This window comes from Vipera ursinii (genome assembly GCF_947247035.1).
Source record: "Vipera ursinii genome assembly, chromosome: Z".
Taxonomy (NCBI): Eukaryota; Metazoa; Chordata; class Lepidosauria; order Squamata; family Viperidae; genus Vipera; species Vipera ursinii.
Genome location: NC_139517.1, coordinates 79,517,909 through 79,535,775, shown reverse-complemented (window position 1 = coordinate 79,535,775; position 17,867 = coordinate 79,517,909). Strand labels below are relative to the sequence as shown.

At 39.7% G+C, this 17,867-nt stretch overlaps 1 protein-coding gene across 1 annotated transcript in view; it reads right to left on the bottom strand.

The window, feature by feature from the left end:
* Window positions 1–13,127, bottom strand: part of TRIM71 (tripartite motif containing 71) — a gene marked incomplete at both ends in the record, with an annotated part of 39,083 nt that extends 25,956 nt beyond the window's left edge. The window contains one exon of the mRNA XM_083378536.1: window positions 12,213–13,127. Within this exon, the coding sequence (XP_083234662.1) occupies window positions 12,213–13,127 (915 nt within the window). The remainder of the gene's footprint in view (window positions 1–12,212) is intronic.
* Window positions 13,128–17,867: the final 4,740 nt, after the last annotated feature.

Genomic DNA, 17,867 nt, shown 5'->3' with positions numbered 1-17,867 from the left:
CTAAAGAAGGGGGGAAAAAGACAGATCTTTTAATTTTCTTTTATTAAATGACTGCAAAGTCAATTTTATAGGCTTTATATAGTGATATATTGTTTGAATAAAGGTAAAATATTGTTATGTCCACATTGAAAAAGAAAAAAACTTTACGCAGGTGTACTTTTTTACATAACTGTAAGTGAAAAAGTAAATTTTCTTCATTAGCAAATCTATATAAATAATTGAATGAATACTCATTTATATAATAATTGTTTGTGAGCTCTGCTTTACGATCAAGCTTATTTCAGCAAAGGCAAGGACACAAAATAATAAAAAAACCTGGCTTTAGGGCATTTTCTTCAGAATTCCCCACAGAGTAGCTAGAGAAAAAACTGGAGGGTTTTGGAAGGAGTGTGGGATTTTAAGAGGCAAAATAAGTGCCTTAAGGGCACCCAATTTAAATCACCTCAAACTGAGGACTGGCACCAATCAGGGTAATGTGTGAAATTGCATTAAACTTCTGCTGAAAGTGACCATGCCATGGGCTATTCCTACAAAAAAATGGCTCAAGAACCTATGGTTAATAAAACCAAAGACATATATCTTTTTACATCAGAAAATAATCAACTATTCATGACTGAGTTTATTTCATTTTCAGAAATATAAAAGTACAAGGAAACATGCAACATTCTAAACATCAAACTAGACAGATGAATCACCATGTCAATACAATTGTGCCTACCAATCCAACACTGGCAGCAATATGCCTATGAATATGTCCTTTTGTTCAAAAGTGGTGGAAAGAAGAGAAAATTATGAAGGATATTTTAAATCTAATATAAGCAAGATCAACACTAGCTTCAAAAACATGTATGGGTGATATTCTTCACAAGCTACATAGAACAACTATTGTCCCTCACAAAGCCCACTCAAGCTTTTTTCACCCCAACTATTATTTATCATTTGTCTTTTATTGTTCTATAAACAAAGGAAAAGAAGGGAACTCCTGATTTTTATTTTGGTAAATCAGCCTGGACTGCAAAAGTCAGTGAGCACAAGATGGCATGAAGTAGTTACTGAAAATTCTATTTGCTATTTTGCGTTAGTGGTTTGAATTTTTGGAACCCAACAGTTGAATTTATGCTACAACCCAGCAGACATTCAGAAAACTACATTAGAGAATACTATACTAGGATTTCATTATGTTCCTTATTTAATGAATTTGCTCAGAATTACCACAATTTAAAAGCAAGTTTAAAGAAAACCAATGGACAACAAAGAACTACCAATATTCTCAATATGTAGAGTAAGTATAAGAGCAAGGAGAGCAAGATAGGATGACAATAACTTAAAGATGAAGCTAATGAGCAATTAAAGGAATCTATTTTGTTGGTATGTAAGGCTCACCTCTATTATTTATTTGAATTCCCAATGAAGACTGAGAATCACAATAGTTCCTGAAGTTAATTTATGGTCTTGCTGTAGAAGAAATAAGATAAGATGATATAAATGAGAAGATACAAATTTATACTTCCACTCCAAAACAGTTTATGTTACAGCTGTATCAGGCTCAGTGAAATAAAACATTTGTCAGTAAGGCTTTTTTCTGCTATTTTTGTTAAGTTGGATTTTAGTACAGGTAGTCCTCGACTTATGACAATTGAGCCCAAACTTCTTGTTGCTAAGTGAGACATTTTTAAAGAGACTTTTGCACCATTTTACAAGTTTTCCGGTCCGTGGACTAGTACCCGGCCATGGCATGCAGACAGCACAGAAAACCACACCCCCTCCAATCCATGGAAAAACCTCTTTCCACATAACCAGTCCCTGGTGCCCAAAAGGTTGGGGACTCTGAATTACTGCACTTGTTAAATTAGTAACACAGTTATTAAGTGAATATGGCTTCTGCATTGACTTTGCTTGTCAGAAGGTTGCAAAAAGTGATGATGTGATCCCTGGACACTGTAGCCATCATAAATATGAATCAGTTGCCAAGCATTTGAATTTCGATCATATGACCATGGAGATACTATAATACTTTTAAGTGTGAAAAATGGTCATAAATTACTTTTTCAGTGACATTGTAACTTCAAATAGTCACTAAACAAACTGTTTTAAGTCGAGGACTACCTGTCAAAGGGAGGAAATGGATCTCCAACTATTAAGAATAGTCCTTCAAGAGAGCAAATAAAGTTCCCTCCTTCCCTAAGATATTACCCAATACTATCTCACCTTACAAAACACAAGTTGTTATTTAGCCAGCCTGTTCCTGCCCAACAAACCTCCCTTCCTGCAACTCTTCCTTTCTTAAACTTTCATCTTACTCTTTATCTGACTTCTAGGTCCTCATCTCTAGAAGTCAGTTTCAAATTATGCATTCTAAAATGGCAAAGCTGTGGCTCTTTTTCCTCATCTTTTTCACAATATCAAAACAGAGATTATATAGAAACTGTGTTCACGCATAATACTAAGCCAATATTTTTTAAAATCATAATTAGTAGCAAACATGATTGGGTAGTGTACCAGGTTGGGTGAAAGTCCAGATGGTCACTCACTAGATGGCAGCAAAGACAATTTTCAGCTTCTCTTTGCTTCTGGCTATTGCCCATCTAGATTTTTGTAGCCTAGATCTTATGGACCTATGCTTGTCTCACACAACAACGACAAGCAAACACGCTCATCATTTCTTTGTTCCAATATATATCCTATCTTTCTAATCAAATCAATTAACAAAGATAAGAAATAAAATAGCACTTAAAGTATAGTAGTACTTTAAGGTACTATAAGTAACAATCTGAAAATGCTAGCTAAGAGAAAGGTCTAGATCAGTGGTCCCTCACTCTTCCGGCTGCATAGAGCAGCAGCAGCAGGGGGAGAGGGGATCTTTCATATACTTGCATCTGCCACTTGCGCAAATGGAGCTTTACATGCTCAATGGTTCCCAAAGAGCTGTGGGCCAGGGCCAGGCCCCAGACTGGTGGCTTGGTCTGGATCATGGCCATGGTGTGTGTGTTTGTAATAATGAAACAAGAATGACAATGTCATCAAACAAAAGCTGTAACTTATGAACTTGCTTAAAACACCAGGATTCAAATTCATAATGACATTTGGATGACACATGTCATCCCTTTGACGTTATTGGGTTCTGCTAAAGATATTTCTGGTCTCGCTGATCTCTTTTAAAAATTGAAAGGAGAAAAATTATTTACAATTCTTGAGAAAGAAGAACTCATAGTTTGAGAGTGTACAGAAGAAGCCTTTCCCACGACCCTAGTTGATGGGCATTAATGATAAGATGTATAACCAGTTTTGGTTAGCAGCCTAGTTAACCTTTTGCCCAACTCAAGTGTGTGGATATTCCTTAAGGACAGCACCATGTAGAGAGTAGTAATCAAGATGGAATATAATCAAGCCCTAAGTAATTTTCAGGTCTGATTGATTCAGAGATGTAACTATCGGTGCACTAAGTGTCATTATTGCAAACACATTATTGCAACTGCTGCTGCTCCTCCCTGGGAATTCAGAGGTAGCCAGCCATAAGTCTAAGAGTATCTAAAGATTGCTTTTACAACTTCATCTATAAAGGATCAACCCCAATCTTGGAGCTTTGTTTTCTACTGACCAACAGTACATCCATCCATCTTCAACATGCTTAATTTCAATTTATTCTCTCTCATCTAGTTATTTTTCTTTTAAACAATGATTGTCTCTCCTGGAATTGAGTTAAAATTAAATGGAAAAGAACTGGAATCTACACCTCACTCCAACAAATCAAGATGATTTTTTCTGCACTATAATGTAAATATTGTAGAGCCCTTATGGAACTTCCATAGGCTAACATTACGGAAGAAACCTACTTTGTGGGCACTGCCCTACCGTAGTTCTGCATTGTGAAACTATTTCTCTCAAAACCCAGTTCCATCAGGCTACCTGGAATAATTCTGTAATAGCTTTCATGTTGTGTGTTAAACAGGCCAGCATCCATCTTTATAATTTTCTCTGTCAGCCAACAATGTGGCATTAAATCATAAACAATTATTGTGTTATTACTCTTCTTCAACCTTAGCAATTTAAAAATGTGTGTACATGCTGGCTAGGGGATTCTGAGTTGAGGCCGATGCGTTTTGAAATTGTTAAGGAACACTGTTATATGAATATATCACAAGGGAGGACAGAAAACAATCTGGAAAGATAGGAAACTCTCTCTCTTTATACTAGTAGTTAAATTAGATCAGGGGTGTCAAACTCAGTTTCATTGAGGGCCGCGTCAGCATTGCGGTTGCCCTCAGGGGGCCGGGTGGGTGTGGCCTGGTTGGGCGTGACCTACTGGGTGGGTATGGCTAAAGTGCGTATTGCTTACTGGGTGGGCGTGGCCAGCTCTACATCATTTGCATCAAGGGTGCCTATGGGGGCCTAGGCAGGAGTGGGACAGATCTGAGGGTCTCTGGCAGGAGGAGGGTCTCTGGGCCAGGGCCAAGGCAGTGGGGGCCGTTCCCTCACTGTTTCCAGGATGGCTTCACGGGCCGCATAAAACCACTTCACGGGCCGGATCTGGCCCCCGGGCCTTGTGTTTGACATGTCTGAATTAGATGAACACAGCAATGGAGGTATCATATGGCAACCTTCTTCATCCTGATATGTGCCACTTCAAATATTAATTTCCAAAGTGAAGATGATTTATCTAGTTTTAACACAGGTATTTATTTGCAATAACCCAAATGCAAATATAAAGATGCTGGCCACAATCAGTATAATAAAAATTACCTGGTATTATCCTTTGCTAAGTTTCTCACTCAATTGCCTGTACAAAGAATAGCACACAGCATAGATGCTGCAGCCGTTGTGCTTCATTGGACAGCTGGGCTGTAGCTGCTGACACACAACTGTTAGGATAGATTTCATTTTAACTCAATAACTATTGAAATACTACTCTGCAGAAATACAATACTTCAGAAAGAAAGATATTTTTAAACAGGATTACATTCTGCCACTCTCTTCATACCAAGTTAAAGTTAAAGAAAAGCAACAAATGATTTTATTCCACTCTGAATTAAGTTTGCCAAGAGTTTTCAATTGACTTGTTTGTTGAAGACAAATGGCAAACTGATCAAGAGTGGGAGAAATTTAGGCCAATGTGCACAAAGTTTAGAATTAGATCTGAAGCCATTTTACTAGACTTTGATTGGAAGTATGTGGAATCAAGAGCCCATCTTTCTTCTTCTGTTCTGTCCTCTCTATATAACAGCTTGGCTTGTTGATCTCTGCATCCCACCCCACCACCCCCCTCAACATTCACAGGAGCAACATAATGGGCTGCATTTGACAACCACTGGGATTCATCAGTGCCACTACTTGGTTTCTAAGGAAATGTAACTTCCTGGTTTTCATTTGAAACAGAATTAAGATGGCAGGCTTTTAGAGGCAGAAGTATATGCTACGTACCAAGATGATGTTGGAAGTATAGTTTTTCCACAATTAATATTCCTAATAATATTGTTCAGTAACAGTCTTAAATCACAAAGAAAATTCAGAAAAATAAGTAAATCTAGTAAAATACAATAATTAAAATTGGAGAGTTTTAGTTTTACAGTAATTAGTATACATTAAACAGGAATAGTGTCAATCAAGATGCTCTCACCAGGTCATTTGTAAATTTAATAAAAGGTCATGTTACTTTGACAGGACAGGAATATAGATTCCAGGAAGTTCAACAACAAGGATATTTTTTTCTTGTTCAAAATGCCCCAAAATTGTTCTCATTTTGTGCAGCAAGTACTGATTCATTTATCAACTTATATAGAAGGAATTTCTTGTGCAAGAACTTCTATGTGTCACTATAGGAAGAGACTGAATGAAGAGGCTTGAAAACAGCTGAAGTTACTTCATCTGTGAAATCAAATTTCATCTAAGATATTAAACAGGTTACAAATTTACACAACAATCATTACTCTTCTTCAACTCAACTGCCACCACATAATTACATTTCCACATAATTCTTTTTATCACAAAAACATTAGACTTTCCCTAGACATAATAACAAGTAAAACATGCTAACTGCTTTAGTCAAAACTGACACACAGGAAAATATGCCACAATTTCTAAGACATAATACAGGTATTTATACTCAAACAACATCCTCTTATTTTACAGTGCAAGCAAGCAAACTACACTAGTGTACAACAATTTTCATACCCTGCTGCATTTCTTGTGTACAAACCTGTGGCACTGTTTTATCGATAGAGGCAACTCTAATCCATTACTTTGTCTCACAAACAGGTAGTACAGTGCCAACTCTCTTTGGTTCACTAAAACAAAGCAAGACCAGATTTTTAGCACCAGGTTGGAAAAAAACTGTTTAACTCTTAAAACTATTATTTACATCGAGCACTTGTAAAATGCATCACCAGATGTAAAATATGTCTCTACTTGAAGAAAAAATCAACAAGGCCACAAATAAATAACCTCATAAACTCATATTCTATAACAGACACGTCAAACTCGAGAAGTCACATGATGTCGCGCGACGTATCACATCTTTTCCCCCCATTGCCGGCAATGGAGTGGGTGTGGTTTCCTCGTGTCCGGCCCATGCACCAGAAGTTTAACACCCCTGTTCTATAAGGGTAAGTGCAAATCCAGCTCTGTATGTTTAAAAAGATTTCAACTAATTCTTTTTAAGAGATGAAAGTTATCTCACAGAAACAGTTGTTGGAAATAATTACAATATAGGGAACTTAAATATGGCACAACCATTAAAATTCAACCTTGCTAATCCATGAAAATCAATACTTGAGGTAGTAAGTTTGATGCATTTTTAGTTCTAGGCCTTTTCCCTCTCCCCCTTCCCTACTGCAAAGTCACTGTGTTCAAAACTATTTGAGCCTCAGGGAAATGTTTAACTCTCTCATTTTACAATCTCCAGAGTCAAATAGTTACTTTTTCACTAGTGGTGTTTTGATGTGACCATTGGGATCACTTGTTATGATAGCTGGCACCATGCAGTCTGTTGTTCAAACTTTTTCCCAGAGATAGTTAAACCTTTTAAGTAAACAATTTTTATTATTCAAGTCCTGTGGTACTGGCAAGTGAATTAAAGAAGCACTTTGTAGATGCCCTGAAAATATATAATATAGTTACACAACCAAAACCTAACATTACAAGGCACTTAAAATATTTTTAACACTGAAAATATAAAGCTTAAGAAAAATCCTCAAATGTGCACAAGCTTCTTCCACCATTTCCATCCATAAATGTATCTGAAATACACATTAAAGTATGCATACTGAGACCCCATCTCTCTCTCTCTCTCTCTCTCTCTCTCTCATCCATTGAATATTGAATATTATTTTTGAATAGAATAGAATAGGAGCTGGAAGGGACCTTGGAGGTCTTCTAGTCCAGCCCCCTGTTCAAGCAGGAGAACCTACACCTATATTCTAAACTAGAAAACTAATAACTACCTCATGCAGCACACATAAAGTACAATACACATACAATGAATAAGCCAGGGAAGAAGAAATATTATCCCATCCCATTTAAAACAGGAATCTTATCAGAAACCTCAGATCCCTGATGTTAGCTGGAAACACTATTTCATATAGTCTGAAACTCATTCAGGCCAGGCAAAACAATTTCTGAAAACAAAGTAATCAGAGCACATCTCCGAAAAAACTAAATTATCCTATAAGAACATTCATAAACAAGTGATATTCCAATCCCTTGGTCTTCATTTTTTATGCTCCTGTTTTAACTTCTTAATCCAGCCAACTAAGTTTAGATGAACGTGTTTGCATCTTGTTTAAAAAGTATCTCTCCTGTTCAAGGATAATTCCTTACTATATCCATCTAGGAAACGCAAAAACAGGAGCAGCAAGTACACTGTCACGTGCCAAAGAAAAGGCCCAATAGACTAAACCCCCCAGAATTGCAGAGTTGCAGAGGACAAAAAATACGGGAAATCAACAAATTGGAAAATATGAATAGCAATATGCACTCTTTAAGAAAGGTAACAGTGGCTACCAAAATTATAAAAAGCATAGAAATTGCTTCTAATTTCTATAAAATAGTTTTGGGTTTGTGATATTTAGATGAACAGGTTAAAAAAAGTCCCAAGATTAAAATTAAAGTTCTGAATAGACTTATTCATAAGAAAATTTCACTAATAGAATTTACTTCTAAGTAAACAAATAGTCGTAGCGTTCTAGAACACAGCAAGTGTACAATGTTTCAGGAAAATCTCCAAAATGTCAACTACATACATAAGCAGCTTTTTGCAACTGGGATTCTCCAAATGCTCTCTTTCAGAATTCTGGGAGCTACAATCTCAGCCCATTCAGGCATTCAGTTGGAAAGCACTGCTCCAAAAATGTTAGAAAACAAAAGTGAAAAACCTTTGCAGGACCATTGTTTAGATAGATTTATGTGATCTTTTTTCCCTATTGCTTTTAGTAAAACAGTCAAATATTTTCATTTTAGCTTGCATGACTCTGTAAAAATAAAGGCCATCATAATGACTTTCTTAAAATAGAATGAATCATACACAGCAAGTCTGCCCATGTCATAACAGGTATTCTGAAAAGCTGCTAGTAATCAATGATGGAAAGAAGTAGCTGAGATCATGTAGCACTCTTGAGAGGTCTGCCAACATAAGTCATACCCCAGGTCTCCTTTCATGGAATCTCTGAGTCAGAGATAAGTCAGAAGTAAGACTGTAGTTGAAATTCCACATTGGCTGAAAGTCAGATGGGCTGCCTTCTTCAATACTTCCAATTACCACTCTTTATGCTTGTTATGGCAGCCCTTTCAGAAAGTTTCTCAATCCTCAATAGCAGTTTTAGGGAATCCAGGAGGCTGTAGTATGCTAGCCCTTTGCAAGCAGAAATAGTGCAAAAATATCTTTGGAATCCCTTTCTCTCATAAAAATCTTGTATTAAGTAAACAATTGTGTTAGGTTTTTATTCTCTTTACACAGATTCAATTTCCCCCCCCCCCAACAAATACAAGTCAAGACTTTAACATACAATTACCGGTAGGTTTGTTGTTGTTTTATCAGAAATGGTCCCCATTCTATTTGCTAGTTATTTCTATTTAGTTATTCCTAAATAATCAAGCATAACAAGCAAATAGTATTGTATTAAGTGAAGTTGTACTAAGAAGTTACTGATAAACTATTTGTTCCAAAAGAACTATCATAAACAAAATACATGTATTTTGCACTACCATAATATGATTTTTAAAAAGACACTTGTTATGTGAAGTGTTGAAATAATGTTTTTAAATGTGGGAAGAATTTAACAAGCACTGCAGAGTACACATTTCTGTTTTTCAGTATCCCAACACATCACATTATTTGAAGTGCAAGCACTATGATAAAACTGAATTACAATACTTTGACCAAGATACTTATGCATAATACAGCTGTAAGAACAAAGTATTTCCCCTAAAGAATTCCTATAAAATGAATCCAGTGAGTATAGGGAAAACAGAACGAGGAAGAGATGGTTGGAAGATGTTCTTTTATGTAACTCCTTCAGGATAATAGAAATATCCATGCACTTACTTATACTGTCATTGTAAACAATACACAATTTACTTTTATCATTCTAAATCTTGTATTTGGAGTTCCAACTTTCCTTCAGATTGATAAATATTCCTCCTATACGTTTGTGGAAAATGCTAGAAAACTCAGTGGGAGATAGCCAAGTGCTAATAAAGAGATATTTGCATTTCTTCAAACTCTTGCAAAAACGCTAATAAAAATTCCTTTCTAAAAAGACAAAAATAGATATATTTTTCCATTTTTGAAATAACTACACAAAAACAGGCAAAAGTCAATTAGATGTAAACTTCCATTCATTTTCAAAACAGATCACAGAGTATTTTTTCCCCAAACTAGGGAGTATTTAAATAGCAATCATTTAGTTCCCAAACCTGGTTATATTTCAGTAGTAAGGATCAATCAGGAACTGTAGCATGGAGTAAGCTATTCTCTAACAATGAGGCTAGTGGAAAATTCCACTGTGGTCTATGCAACCAGCAAAAGAGATGGAATGTCGGCTTACAAGTTGAACTTCCAGTACATTAATTCAGTACAAGGTATTTATTTCTTGGGATTAAAGCAATGTTTCTCCGTTAGAATAACTATTTCTTAAAATCTATAAACAACTGATTTTTTAAGGAGTGGTACTCTCAGGAAATAAATGCTTGGACCTACTCTCAACACTGAAGTTAAACCTTTTATTAATATATTATTATATGAGATCATTCAATATATTAATATCATCAGGTCATTCAACTTCACTAAACACATGCAATCTCAAAGTATAATTATTGAGAGAATTATAATCAGTACAGATTCTCAATTCACTTTTTTGCTAAGCTTTTCATTTTGCTTCTGCTATTCTTTATCGATCCTATCTCTTGAAAATAGAAAAAACATGTTAGCATAGTTTTTCAGATGTTTATACATGGGTTTTGTCCAATTTTTAAGAAACACAAGTATTATAAGAAAATACCTTGTGTGCAAGATGTTCTCCATCAGTTTAGAAACTTTCAACATAGCACTAAATCCTATACAACAAATTAAAGGTTTTGTAATGTTCAAGCAAGATCAGAAACTCACATAGTCTGCCCCTAATCCTCTGAATGGGAAGTAATTCAAGCAATACTTCACACATGCTCAGAAGCATCATCAACTTCCACAGCTGACTCAAGTCACACTTCTAGATCCTTCATTCATAATCCAACTCTGGAAGGATACTTATGTTTAACCCAAATCCTATATGTTAAAAGCTTCTCAATGCCTTGCTTCTTCATTTGTAGCAGTCTAGAATTGATCTGTAATTAGCAGCTAAATCAAGTAGAGTGGCAAACATACTGGTCTGTTTACTTAAAAATGTAAACTAAAGGGGAGAGAGAGACACCAGGAAATCCTTACTGAAATCCATTTCAAGGGCATCTTAGTCCTGGGAATGGGCACAAATTGGCAGAGGAATGTGCAGCAAAAAAACAGAATGATATCCCAGGAATTGGGATTGCCACTTCTCACATTTACGTTTTCCATCTTGGCATTCCCGAAGAGTATGTACTTACTCTCCAAAGCACTGCAAGAGGAAACAGCATCAAGCCCCCCCCCCAACACACATAGTTAGTGCTGTTTTTAAATGGCTCCAACTATCTCTGCCCCCTACAGCACATGGAAAAGCTCTGCTGCTTGTAAAGAATTATGATTTACACCAGTTAAGCTTGGACAGCTCCATGTGAACAAAGGCATGGAAGAAAAGAGAAGTAGGAGTGAAAGATGCAGAGTGGACCACCTGAGTAAAGGGAAAATCTTAAAAAAAGATTATAAAAGGAAATTGAAACCTGAAAGGTAATTCCTGTTAATGGGGTTGAGAGACTGGTTGACAGTCTCAGGGGGGTAGAAAATCATATGTGTGTCAGAGGAAGTACAACAGGGTTCTAAGAAATTTATACTACATAGCCACAAGATGAAAGAACTGCAGAAGCGTCTTCCTCAGTTATTAACTATCCAAATTCTATAGAGTACATTGTAGCCCTCAGAAACACCAAATCCCACCCCCACAAACAAGAAGTTCTGAGGAGTTTAGCAGCTTTGAGCAACTTCCGATATGTATAGGACACTATAATCCAATTATTTTGAGACTAATACAGTAAAAAACTATCAACGTATACCTGAATGAAATCCTAGCGTATCAATCTTGAAATCCTAGTGTATCCAATGCCCATTTTTATTTAGCTGTCTCTTAATCCATCCAGAGTATCACCACTGGACCCAGTCCCAAAAGTCTAAGAGTCAGCCCTTACTACAAAATGTTTTTGTCTATTTGACAAAACTTTTTCATTAGGTACTGCCAGGACAAAAACGTACTTTGCAAACCCACTGGAGCTGGTGGTTTTCACAGAGAAGAAAGCAAAAAGAGTCACGTGGGATGGTCTCCCCTTCCCAGCTAGAACCAACCACTTTCTGGCCATTTAGGATGGATTTGAAGATAGGACTCACAGGGTTCTCCCTATTCCCCCCACCTGTTGGCATCCTTTCTGCTTTCTGGCCTGTGACACTGCCCCTCCCCAAAAGGTAGGGGAAGAAGGAAAAGGCTGCTACTTTTAACTCCCAACCTTTCTGGTGCGCAAGGTGACGAGCCGGGACTCTTTGAGGACCAGCCACTTAACATGACCGGTCAGGCTGCGAGGAGGGGGTTGCTCAGAACACTCACCTCGTCGTCGTGATGCTGGCAATAGTTGACTCGGTCCGGGAAGACGGAGAGAATGTTGTAAGGCGCGGCGGAATAGGGCGGGCTGAGAGCAAGCTGGGAGGCTGCCGAGGCGGGGCCGGTTCCCGCCGAGGCGGGCGGCCCTGGGCCAAAGCGCTCGATAAAGTGGTCCTTCGTGAGGCGAACGCGCTGGTGGGCGCGCACGCAGTTGTCGCACAGGTGCTCCTGACAGTCGAGGCAGCGGGAGCTGGCGGCGTTGCCTTCGTCGCACGAGCTGCAGCGGGGCTCGCCCTGTCGGCTGTGGGGCCGCCTAAGCAGCAACGCTGAGCCTCCGCCTCCCCCGGACGGCGCCGAGCCGGCGGCAGAGCCCGGGGAGGAGCCGCCCGCAGGGGCGCGGTGCTGCTGTTGCTGCTGAGCAGGCTGTTGGCGGGGGTGAGGGTGCCGGTTGTTGGCATTGCTGTTGCTCCCCGCTCCGCCGCCGCTGCCTCCTCCTTGGCCGCTGCCGCCGCCCGGACGGCCGTTGTTCTTCTGGTCTTCGGCGGCGGCGGCCACGACGACCACGTCGAGCAGGTTGCTGAGGAGAAAGTTGGAGGAGGGCAGCGCGTCCATGCCCGACGGCTCCGAGATCACCACCTTCTGGTCACAGATGGGGCAGCGCAGCTTGAGAGAGTCACCCGCGGTTGGGTGGCGCTGCGCTTCCAGGCACTGGCGGCAGAAAGCGTGCAGGCAGGGCAAGACGTGGAGCCGCCTCGACGGGGTGCAGGATGAAGACCCCCCGCCGCCGCCGCCTCCGGAAGAGTTTGAAGTCTGAGAAGAGGACGACGAAGTGGACGAATTAGAGGAGACTGGAGCCGGCGAGCCGCACATCTCCTTACACAGCAGACAAATCTGGAAATCCGACTCGGGGAACGAAGCCATTGGGAGGGGTGGGGGGAGGGGGAGGGGGCAGCGCAGCGAGCGCGGCTAGTAAGGAGGCGGCAGCAGTAGCAGCATGAACCGAAGCGAGCGACGACGACCCGCGTTGCAAGCCCTGGTGGGTGGCATCAATTAGTCGCTGTGTGGGGGCGCTGCAACGATTTCTGCTACTCCAAACCACTATTCGCGGGCTAGGCGAGACGGGAGCAGCTTCAGCCGGCGTTCCTCTCGTTTTCCCCTTCCTTAAGTAGCTTCAGGAGGAACACGCTCCTCTGAGTTGCCCCCTCCCTCACGTTGCTTTTAAAGCTTCTTCCCATCCGGGACAGCGCCTTCTTCCTACTACGCCGGCTCAGCGTTTGTCGGACGGCGAGGCGGAAGAACGAGGGTTTCCTGAACAGAAAAGTGCACCGGGCCCTACTCCTTAAAAATCCAGCGCGAACTGGATCCGGTCGTGCGGCTGTTCTTTGCTTCCTTCTAGGGGAAAAACTGAAGGAGGGGGGCGGTTGAAACCTTCTCTTTAGTTGGTGTATCAGAAGAGGCGGGTTGATGGCGAGGGAATGAGGAAAGAGCTCGGTCAGTGGAAGAGAAGAGAGGCGAGAGGGAATGGCGGGACCGTTTGCTTTACTTCTCCTTTCTTGGGGGCTTCGGGAGGCTTCGGGAGACACGGAAGTTGTCCCAGTAGACTCCTCCGGCACCGATCCGCCCCTGAGGGCTCCACCGCTGCATGTCTTGAAAGCGGGAAGCAGAGACGGCGATCCCTCCGGCGGAGCTTTCTGGGCAGGCGGGCGTCCGAAAGAAAAAGGGAGAGTGTGGGTGGGTGATGCGTGTGAATGAATGAACGAGCGCGCGATCTTCCGCTCCAGAGATCGTCTTGCTCGCGGGTCCACGCCTTTCCCAGGTCTCCAAGCGGATCCCCCGGGAAGCCGAGTGAGCGCATCGATCAGGTCCCTTATTCTTTCTCGGGATTTCCCGAATTTGCTCCTCTTTGCTGCTGCTGCTGCTGCCGCCACTAAAGCAAGGGCGGCAGCGACACGCACGCGGTCTCACTGCTTCCTGTAGCTCGGGCGCACACGCGTTTAAACCGGCAAAACGAGCCGCCCGAGAGAAGGACGGCGGCGGCGGCGGCAGGTTCCGCCCGGCCTTCCTGAATTATTCATGGGGGGCGTATTAGGTTCGCTTGCACAAATTGCAACAGCGGTGTAACAGTTTCCCCAGGCTGCAATCCGGCGGCGCCCTCCTTTTGCTCCTCGCTCCCTAATCACTGCGATCACGTTTCCTTTGTCATTACAACTCTTCGCGTGGTCTTCCAGGAATAGTTGAAAACGAAATCTTGGTTTTACCCTCCGAAGACTTAAAAAAAAAATCCCCGAGGTGGTTATCAAGAAAATCTAGGGGGGGGGAAGAGTTGGGGAGCGCCCGCCGCCCGAAGGTTTAAATTAACAACAGTAATGCAAGAACGTGTAGATCCCATTCGATTCCGGCGTAGCCATCGTGCCGGTGAATGGGTGGTTTCGCTCCCTTAGGTTGCTCTGAGGGGTTTTGCACCTCTAAAAAAAAACAAAAAACTTTCCCCCTCCCCCCGACCCGATTTAGCTGAGCCTGATTTTTGCAGGGCGCCGAGATGCTCGCATTCCTGGTCCACCTCTTTTGGAGCGCCTGTTATTGAAACCGATCGAGAATTCGGAATCCTTTTAATCTCCAAAGGAGCGAATTCACTTCCGCCTGAGCTCTGAGGGGGTGGTTAGAGGGAAAGAGGAGGAGGGGAAGAGCTCAAAAAAGCAAACAGGAAACATTAACCCTCTGGGTACCGCTGCCTTTTATGCGGGGCTGCGTCTTCTCAAGCTAAAGTATCGAGGTTCTGAAAGTTCTAGCAAGGAAGCGGGCTACATGGTGGAAAAAGCGACGACCCGCAATGAAATGTATGGCGGGTCTTTTTTTCAAAACAGCGGCACAGACGTGGGAGATTCGATTTCATTAAGCTTCCCTTTAAAAGCGTTAAAATCTTTAAAGATCTTAAACTTTGCTCGGGATGAAAAAAAGCCCAATTCAAGCCTAAACCGGTTTACTCAGTTGTACGCCCCAGTTTTCTAGTAGAATTCTCTTTAAGTAACTTAAATCTTGCAACGTGAGACATTGAAAGAATGCTAGTTTTTTTTATTAACATTTGGACAAGACCATGTCGCTAAAACCTGTTTTAAACAGGTACAATTAAAAGGACAGTCTTGATCTTTACATGTTTATTCTTTTTAGAATAAAACATTTACTCTTCAAAGAAGAGTTTATCCAGGTTAATGATCAGGAACCTTAAACAGTTACAACTTTAAGTAGCGTTATGAAACTGCTTCTGAATCAATTTCCGGAGTGAGGGATTCGTTATCTTGTTCCTAATTAAAAAATTAGGAATACCCCCGATTAAATGACCCATAGGATGTTTCAGTTGATTGACTAAAGCAGCTAATTAATCTATATGTATTAGTGAATAAATTGATCGTGAAGGCAGTGAAAACCATTTTTTGATTAATAACCTGCATACATTTTTTAAAAGAGATCTCGAGGGATACTCCCACACATGTCAATCAATGCAAAGAGGGGAGATTTCTTTAAGATGGTGATGGATGTACCGTAAGTTGTTGGATTCAATGTTACTCCATAGAATAGATCTGTTGTTGAATTCTGGATCCAACTATTTTTAAACACTGTATGTAAAATTATTTAACTTCATTAGTTGGGGTTTAATCAGAAGGTTGTTGATCTGATAAACGTTGAAACCCAGCCCTACTGATTTTTGAACACTAGTTAGGGATCAACTATGTTTTACCAAATTTTCTTTTTAATGCAAGAAATAATTTTGTGGAATTTAGCTTTAAGAATATTTGATTTTCATAAAATGTTTGTAATGTAACAACTTATATCAGCAAAGCTGATTACAATGCAATCCTAAATATACTTACAAAAGAATAACCTCCATTGAGAATGGTGCAACTTAATAAAAATGTGCTGATATTTATCATTTTGAGTGAAAAATTTAAATTACAAAATGCATAGTTTACATTCATTGACTGTTTTCAAACTAAAGTTTTGATGCGCTATGTTAGAAAATTATCAGTCATAAGCAATTATTTTTATTCCTATGAAATACACAGAAGTGATTTGTTCATTCACTGAAGCCAGAATAAAGACTGAAATGTGACACTAAAAATGCAAACTTTTGGGGAAAGATCACAGCACAGTTGGAATATTTGATTTGCAATCACCAGAAATTTTAACTGCAGAAAATTTTCTCTTTACTAGCCTTTGCCTTTAAAAATAAAAACAAGATTTTTGATTTCTCATCCTATGATCCAACCATGTGATTGTAAATTCCTAAAAAGAGTTTGTAAAATTAGGAATCCGATTTATTTTAAGTAATATTTTGATGAGTTCTATAGAACTAAATTTGTCAGATGGACTGCTTATGAATTAAACATAGATGTATGTTATCTAGATAATTTTTGTCAGGAAGGGTTTGTGAAGATCACTCAGAAAGTGCTGTAATTCATTAGACCCCAAACATACTCCAAGCTCCCTTCCTGCTGCTTAAGTGCAATTTTGTTTCTTAGCTCTTGATGATTTCCAGGAAACAATATTTGGGAACCACCCATATAGATTACTTCAGTGTAGTCTTCTACTTGGCCTTTCTAATTAAATGGATTACAGATCCCATCATAATGAGCTGTGGGGATGCTTTTGAATACAGTCCAGGAATACAACAGATCTTATATGGAACAAACATGAATATATGACACTATTTTTCTTCCTTTTTATAAGCTTAATAATAATTAATTTCCAGGCTCACATTTTGACCTGAAAAGCTGTACCTGGCTAGAAACCTAAGGAAACTCTGCTCCCAGACACTGAAATCAAAGCTTATCTTCATGAGTAGAAGGTAGATCATAAATTCACAGGCTTTTACTTGTGACTGCTCATTTTTTAATTTATTGTGTTAGTCACCATATATCAATAGACACCTTCGTTATGTTTGCCATAGAAGCATTTGTCCAACAATTTACAGTTTTAATTTTGATTAATTACTGTTTAAAATATCAGCTGAATGCTTCATTTTTAATATTTACAATGATCTTTAGTTCTCAGTTGTGAACATACTTGTTATTCTTATGCACGATTCACTATTCTGTGCTGGGCTGCTATTTCCTTAATTAACTTGTCCTTTACAATCTCAGACTGGCATAATTTTGTCCCCTTTTCTTAATAAATTCAGCAAAGCATATTCAGATTATTTAAGATTTTGAAATGTATGCATCTAAGAAAATGCAAAGTACTGTTTAAAAGATTTAAGTTCAAATTAAATAACATGAGAAACGCATACTGCTTTACATAACATTACACATATTAAAAATGCAACCCTGTATATATTTATTGTTCACTTCCTTAACAGATCCTAGAGGTAACTCTCAACAATAATTTTGCTAAGCAGAAACATTCCTTTTTGTCTTTTTTGTCATATATTCATGCTACAAATGAGACAAACAATAACACCTTGCAGGAAAGAATAAGCCAACCAGATACTTTTCCAGGATGTTTTATTGCAGAATTTGCTTGGTGATCACTGATATTGTATGTCATCCATCCATCCATCCATCCATCCATCCATCCATCTGTAAACCTTGGTTTTCTCCATCAGATAGCAGATACCTTTTCTTGTTTGTGGCTGATGTTCAGAGAAGAAATTCACATTTGAAAGTT